Here is a 7475-nt window from a genome sequence, read left to right on the forward strand (position 1 = left end):
CCTTTGTAGTTTGGACTCCATCATGGTCGAGGAAGCATCAAGTTGCCAAAATGTTGAAAAACTACCTGTAAGAATATTCAAATATTCATATTTAAGTTATTTTTATTGTAGCTTACTTGTATAACTATTCATATTTAATATTTTAATTTCTTATTTCAGGTTAGAAGAGGTACATCTCAAGCCAGCCAACAACGTCAGAGCTTTCCATTTTCTCTATGAAGTTGCAACATTAAAGAAAATACATTTTTAGTTTTGGATCTTTTTTTTGGATATTTGATGTATCAAACTAATGATATGTAACTAGTTTTTGTTGTTCATTTGTTATGTTTTTGTGCATGGAACTAATGAAAAATGTTTTAGCTTTATGATGATTTAATGACACTAGACTTTGCTGTTTTTTGCTTATTTTGTGGTGTCTTTGTTGTTACACTAACTTTCTGTTTTACTAAAATCACGAGTTTTTTTTCTTCTTTTCAGTTTTCTACTCTTTTGGGCATTTTTTTGCTGTTTTGCTGCTGGTTTACCAGTTTTTTTTGTTGTTTTTCTGCAATTTTGCAGGTTTATGTTTTTTTTTTACTATTTTATTGCTTTTTCTTTTTGCTTGTTTAGTGGTTATTTGGGTAGTTTAAAGTGGAGTTGTCTCAAGATGTGAAAAAGAAAAAACGATTAGACTATACCAAATGCTTTTTATTGAAGTTGAAGACAGATGATGGGACAGATTTGAGAGGGGCAAAATAGGGATATGGGAGAGAGAAAATAACTTCTTGAAAAAGCAATGCTAGTTTTTTAAACTCAAATAGACAGAAGACTAACTTTTGTAATATTTAAATACTAAAAGGATGGTTCTTGTTAACTATTATAGTGCAAGGATGTAACATAAGCTTTAGTCATAGTTAAGGGATGAATTTAGCCCAAAACTCTTAACAGCACATGAGGTTTATAATTTTTAGTTTTTCACGTCAATGTAAGTTTACTTATAACAAAGAAGATTCAGTGGGGTTTCAAACTTGAGATCTGAACGCTGGGCTACCCCGTAGGGTGATCAGCCTCCATTTTGCTCATCACCCTCTCATGCATGGATCTCTTAATATAATTAGAATAGTTATATGTACCTGGTGTTGATATAAAATTATATCAATTTACCATGAATAAACAACTTAATAGGGTGAGAATATGTATCATTAAGTAAAGACAAATCCATGCACAAAACACATATCATGCATTTATTGATTTGCGGTAAACGTCATGTACATGTAAATATTTTTACCCTATTAATAATGTATACCTGAGAAACAAAAAGGAAAGACCAAGGAGTCAAGTTTTCATATTTCTTCAAGCTAGCACTGCAAGGAAATTTCAACTAAAACTAAGAAATAGTAGCTAATCTCGAGTTGATGAAAATGTGGTCAAGATGTCTAAAGATCTGACCAACAAAGAACCCCAAACTGTGGTCCATAACATTACAGTCTTGTCCTTGAATACAACGTGACAATTTATACATAGGATAAAAATAGAGAGTAACAAAATACACTGAACCAACAAACTACAGCGACACATACTACTCCTAGTTTCAATGTTTAGTATATGTACATATAAATGTAGATACATGTCCATTTTTCGAAGAAATTAACTTAATAAGACATAGGTTGAGTTAGACACCAAGTTAATAGGAGTCTTCTCAGGTGTGTTTCCTGTTAACAAAGTCGAGGTACCCCTGCCACAAACCACCATAGTTATTGTATTACAGAATATAACAAGCCTCAAGTAAAACCATATTTTCGGCTTCCTTTTTTTTTCCCAGATAAGAGGCAAAGCTAATCCTAAAATGAATTTAACTGAAATGGGAATAGTGAAAACATATTGTTCCTCCAGTCTGAACTTTGAACAAATGAAATCCTAACCAAACAACAATTCAACTAGCCCAAATAAGAAAAAGAAAAAAAAAACAAGAGAAGGAACCTAGCAAACAATTATGGGCAAAGAGCTGCCTCCATTACTACAGTTTTTTAGTTGAAAATAAGTAGAGATTATTTCAGCTAAGAATTGCAAGACAATTTTATTTTTGTACAAACAAAACTATTTTTTCTCAGATGAGAAGTTTTTCAGAATATTTCACCCTGAAATCTATTTAACTGAATGTTTGCTGATTAATAAGGGTCTACTCTAAGTGCAGAAATAAGCTAAGATCTTTTATTACCTGAAGTATTCCAACTGCTGCAAATTTGTCTAACATGGTCTTCGACTGTGTTGGGTGAAATTTTAAATCTCGTAGTAAGAACTCGACATTCTGAAAGCAAGATAATACATATAATTGTTGGTCATTTTGCATATCAATAGATAATATTAAATGATCAAAGACAAAACAGTTGTGGGGTCAGGGGTGGGGAGCAATGAGATCAATCTAACGTCAACTAATAAAAACTAAAGGCAAATTACAGAAGAGGTTCAAAATTCTTTACAGAAGCAAAAGCTTGTCTTTTATAGTTATTTAAGGAGTCAAACAGTGATGGCCTAAATCATTTGTTTACATGCAATTATAACTCAATCCAGACCCCCACTTTGTGAGATTTCACTGGGTTTGTTGTTGTTGTAAGCTCAATCATCCTCCATAAGTCCGTCATCTGACATTATTTTGTGGTGTGAGTGTTAAAATAATCTAGTCGCAACCTTTCAATAACAAGAATTGTGTAGTATTATCTTGATATCAAGATATGACTAATTCGCGATACTTTTTACAAATTAAAAAGTTAAGAGCACATACCTTAGATGTGAAGCATTCATCCCTAAAGGTGTAGTTTACACCTCTAAGTTCCCCTGTCCGACAAAGGTCGTCAATGAATAACTTCACCTGCACAGCCTGACAAAGACAGACAAATGTTTATTTCAAACGACGCTAACAAAGTAAGCTAATCATTATCAAAGTGGAAAACATACATCTCGACTAATTTTTTGTCTATCAAATGGATAGCCAAAAACAAAGGCCCCCAAGTTGAGTTCAGAAACCTGCACTTGGAAAAAAGAAGACAAAAATTACGTGAAAGGAAAAGGGAAAAGGGATGATGAAAGTTTGCATTTTGCAGCACCATTCATTACTATTTTTGAAAGCAAGTTTTATTTTCATCTAAAGCTGATGTATCTACCAGGCATATTCAAGTAACTTAGATCACAACTGACTTTAAACTTCTTTATAGTACCGCAATAGTAAAATGCGGAGAAAAGAGAGAAACTGAATGGAAGGGAGCAGGGTTTATAATAAACGGTCGTCTTATGCAAAACAATTGTTCAAAATTAGATTCTCTCACATGTAACTGCTCATGCTGAATTAGATTATAAGTAGCAGAAGTCAAGCAACAAAACTATTTAGCTACCTAAGAAACCACAATTGTCAGAAATCATGGGTTAACTATATAATGAACCTTACCAGACCCTGTAGATCTTTAGCCATCAAGTCAATATTTGTTTTCTTGCGGAGGAGAACACTGCATATACCCAACATTAATGTCATTTCTTCTGACACAACAATGTAATAAAAATGAACATGGGGCATAATTGTTTCAACATAATCAAAATTTAAGATGCTCAGTGAAGCTACATTACGCGAGAGGTGATGCAACTTTATTTGTTGTGTCCGAAACAGCTAGACCAACGTACTTATCACCCACATCCAACCCAAGAATACGGCAACTTGCAAGTGCATTTGACTTCAGTAATTCATGAAACAAGTTGGATGGCTTCAAATACCTCATCTACAAAAGTACCAACCAATCATTTAATTTGTGAAACACTTACTTTGGATTCAAGAAAATTTATTTCATATTGGAAGCATGATGCATCAACACTGCAACCAATTAGCATAGGAAGATCACTACACCTTCACTTGGGCATTGTTGTGAACTCTTGAAGGATAACATTATCAACTTACCCATAAACAGATCAAAGATGCTCACAAATTTGAGATAATCCTAAATGAAAACACAATGAGTTTGGAATTTCACTAGTACCGATGTTCAATACATATCCAAAAATAAATAAAAAATCATAGGAGCACATTGCAAAAATATAAGCATTGCCACAGCCAAGAAGACAAGAATCTCATTTGCAAGAATACTAATTGAGGTTAATGTTACCAAGTCCCTACCTGATGAGATTACTTGTATTGGATCCAAATGGTAAGAAATTTCAGAAACCAGTCATCTATGATTGGGAACCTAAATTCTGCCCTACATGTTTAGTTATTGGACATAGTTGCCCTCCCAAGGGAAGGGAGGAAGCTAAGGCACCAAATGAACAACCTAAACACAGGCAGGAACCAGGGAGAGTGGTTCAGGAAATGAAGACCAAGGGAATGAAGACTAAGGGTACCGTCCAGGTTGTGTTAGTTCAAGAAGCTCTGGAAGCTCCTGCACAACAGGTTACAAGTCAGCCTAGTAACACAGAGTGCTCTTCGACAGATGCTGCATAGTCCTCAACAGAATCAGACTGATATTGCTCAACAACAGAGTGATGGTCTTCAAATGCAGCAACCTAGTGATTCTACTCAACAAAAGTAGTTGTTTACATCCCTACTTTACTCAAATAAGGCGAATAGTCATGGTGACTCAAAAAATAAACAATTAATTAAATTAAATTAAATTTAAAAGAATTTTAAGAAAAGAATTTTATGAGTCGCCACCTAATTTTAGGAAAACTAGGAAACCAATCAATTAATTAACAAAAAATATCTATGAAACCAATAGATTAGGTAAGGGTTCAAGTGATTCTGAAGGGAAGGTATTAAACACCCTTCAAAATCCACAATTGTGGGTCTCGAATGAATTCATTTTTTTCAAATTGAGGAGGAGATAAAAGCAATATACAAGTATAATAAACATGTGATATACACAAATAATAAAATAAAAGAATAATATAAGAAACGATCTAAGGTTTGCCTAACGTCAATAATATAAAAATAATGAATATGATATTCGAACTTCATTCGTATAGCTTCCTGCAAAGCAACTCTAGGGTACATGTAAATACACTTAGTAAAGTGTTAGTAATGAATAAATATGAATCAAGATAAATAAAATATAATAACTTAAGATAAAACTCGTATAATTAACATGGAAGACCTTGAAAATCGACGGTAATTTCTTCATCAGCCAATTGTAACATACAAAGTATATGGACTTAAACTAAATTTCCATCATTCAAAATGAGAAGGCCTTGAAAACCAACGGAGAGATTAGAGATTTTTTTGGCCAATTTTATAATATCCAAGTAAAAAATATTAAGAGTGCAAGATGATAAAACCGAAACTATTTGAAGAAAATCTCATGACAAAGCGAATAGTGAGAAATTAACTTATGAAGTAATGCAAAAGGCATTGACATAAGTCAACTTAAAGTTAAAATAGTGGGGAAAAAAACTCAATAACAAAAGTAAAAATGACCAAATAACGTGTTGGAATTATGCCCTCCTTAATTCTTCTAAGGAACACGTAGGAGTTACTTATTCCTTAGTTCGTTTGTAGTTTCAAGTTAAATACGCACGTAACACAATAGCTCAGTAATAATTAACTCGATTAATTATTAATTCACAACTTCAAACTACAAAAGATTACACACCTATTAGCCTATGGAATTATAAACTCTAATTCCAAACTCAAAAACACAAAACCCCCAAGTTTTGTATTTACCCAGTGTCTTAAGGTTCCCCAACCAAAAGACCAACAATAGTAGGAAACCCCTAGTGACTAATACCTACAGATTACTAGTCGACCTAAACAAAACAGAATAGACTCTTCAATTTTGTTCTCGTCAATAGCTCACTACTCGACAATCAGATTTCTCTCAGCTTGGATCTTCTCTTTGTAAGTGCACACCTTTCTTTGAGAGATCCCTTCTTCTTTTATAGACAAAAAAGTCTTTCCTTTGTTGACTCCAACTTGGTAAACTTTTAGTGACTTCTTCTCCTTATATGACTCGGACTTCTCTTTCCGTGTGCAACTTGAACATCTAACAATATTGTATTTATTTTCCGCCTCAACATAATTCCTTTTCCCAGTTCCAATCGGATTAGGTCTTTTAAGATCATGTTTGTGGAACAGGTTTGTTGTGATTCGTCTTTCGTCAAAACCTATCTTGATCTAACATAATGCAGTAACCAAATTTGCACAAAATAGCTGGAATTTTTTTAAAAAAATAATGCAAATCAATGTCAAGCAAGTCAAGATAATAATCTATATCACCCCACAAACAATAATGGCCAGCAAAAATAAAATACAATAAACAAGAACAACCCAAAAGTCCACCAATAACAGATAACTTGGCCAATTTAATTGGAGTTCTGCCAAAGAAACACAACTCACCAAAAAGTGCAAAATCGATTTAAACACAAAATTTAATAATAATACAGTGAAATAGATGATAATGAGAATAATCAACAATGATCAAAATACAGTAGATTATGCAAAACAAACCCAAAATAAGGATTTATTAAACAAAAAGAATGGAAAAAGAGATCTAGCTTACTGTCTGTTGTAGTGTGTTGCTTGAGTTTGGAGCTTGCTGGTCGTCTGATTTTCGATGTGGGTGGTTGGATCACGAGTTCGTCGGAGCTCGTTGGTTCACCGGAGACGACGTCGTGGCAGTTGGGTTTCGCCGGCTGCTTGTCGCGAGTTCACTGGGGTCTGTTTGGTTGCTCACGAGCTCACCGGAGCTCGTGGCGTTGTTGTTGTTGTCGACTGTTCACTGGAGCCAAAAGCTCGCTGTTGAAGGAGAAGAAAGAGCTTTTGGTGGAGTTCGTTAGCTGGATTTGTTGTTGGTTGCTGGATAATTGGAGAAGGAGGGGTTGTGTGGTTACTCCGGTGGTGAAGGTGTTTGGGTGGTGGTGGCGGCTGTGTTAGGTTGTGATGGAGAAGGAGAAGTGAGGGCTCGGTTGTTTTCTGGTGGGTCTGGTTTCGTGGGAAATGGGGTCGTTTTGGGTTGTTTACTGGTGGGGTTCTGGTGGTTTCAAGTTGTATTTTGGCCGGAGAAGAGAGGTGGATGGTGGCGGCTGCTTTAAGGGTAATTGAGAGAAAAACCTTTTTTTATGCTTTTATCCACCTCAACTTTATTTTAGATCAAATAAGGACTTAATTTAACATATAATTTAACAAAGTGTAATTAGATATGTAAAAAAAACATACAATTTAACAAAAAAATAATGATTTAATCAGAAAGAGATAATATTCTCAACATATTCATAATCAACTAAATATGACAAAAATATTGTAATTAAAATTAATTGATAAAAAATTTAAAAGTTTGAGAAATAAGATTTAGTATCGATAAACTTATTTAAAATTATAAAAAAAATATACTTTGACCTATTGAGGAATAAAACTTAAAAGTTACTCCCTCCGATTCATAAAGAATGACCTGGTTTGACTTGGCACGGAGTTTAAGTAAATAAAGAAGACTTTTGAATCTTATGGTCCTAAATTAAAATTATGT

At 33.9% G+C, this 7475-nt stretch overlaps 1 protein-coding gene across 2 annotated transcripts; it reads right to left on the reverse strand.

The window, feature by feature from the left end:
* Positions 1–1391: 1391 nt before the first annotated feature.
* LOC102597279 (putative pre-16S rRNA nuclease) lies at positions 1392–7102 on the reverse strand. 2 transcript variants are annotated; one of them, XM_015302936.1, is made up of 7 exons: positions 6513–7102; positions 3598–3746; positions 3422–3479; positions 2935–3003; positions 2762–2857; positions 2198–2287; positions 1392–1714 (listed from the first exon to the last, which is right to left on the reverse strand). In XM_015302936.1, exons 2-7 carry the CDS (start codon positions 3744–3746, stop codon positions 1679–1681), a joined length of 498 nt encoding a protein of 165 aa, XP_015158422.1. In that variant the 5' UTR covers positions 6513–7102; the 3' UTR covers positions 1392–1678. The 2 variants fall into 2 exon arrangements, with proteins under 2 accessions (XP_015158422.1, XP_015158423.1); XM_015302937.1 differs by lacking the exon at positions 2935–3003.
* Positions 7103–7475: the final 373 nt, after the last annotated feature.

This window comes from Solanum tuberosum, unplaced genomic scaffold, assembly GCF_000226075.1.
Source record: "Solanum tuberosum cultivar DM 1-3 516 R44 unplaced genomic scaffold, SolTub_3.0 scf00385, whole genome shotgun sequence".
NCBI classification, from domain to species: Eukaryota; Viridiplantae; Streptophyta; class Magnoliopsida; order Solanales; family Solanaceae; genus Solanum; species Solanum tuberosum.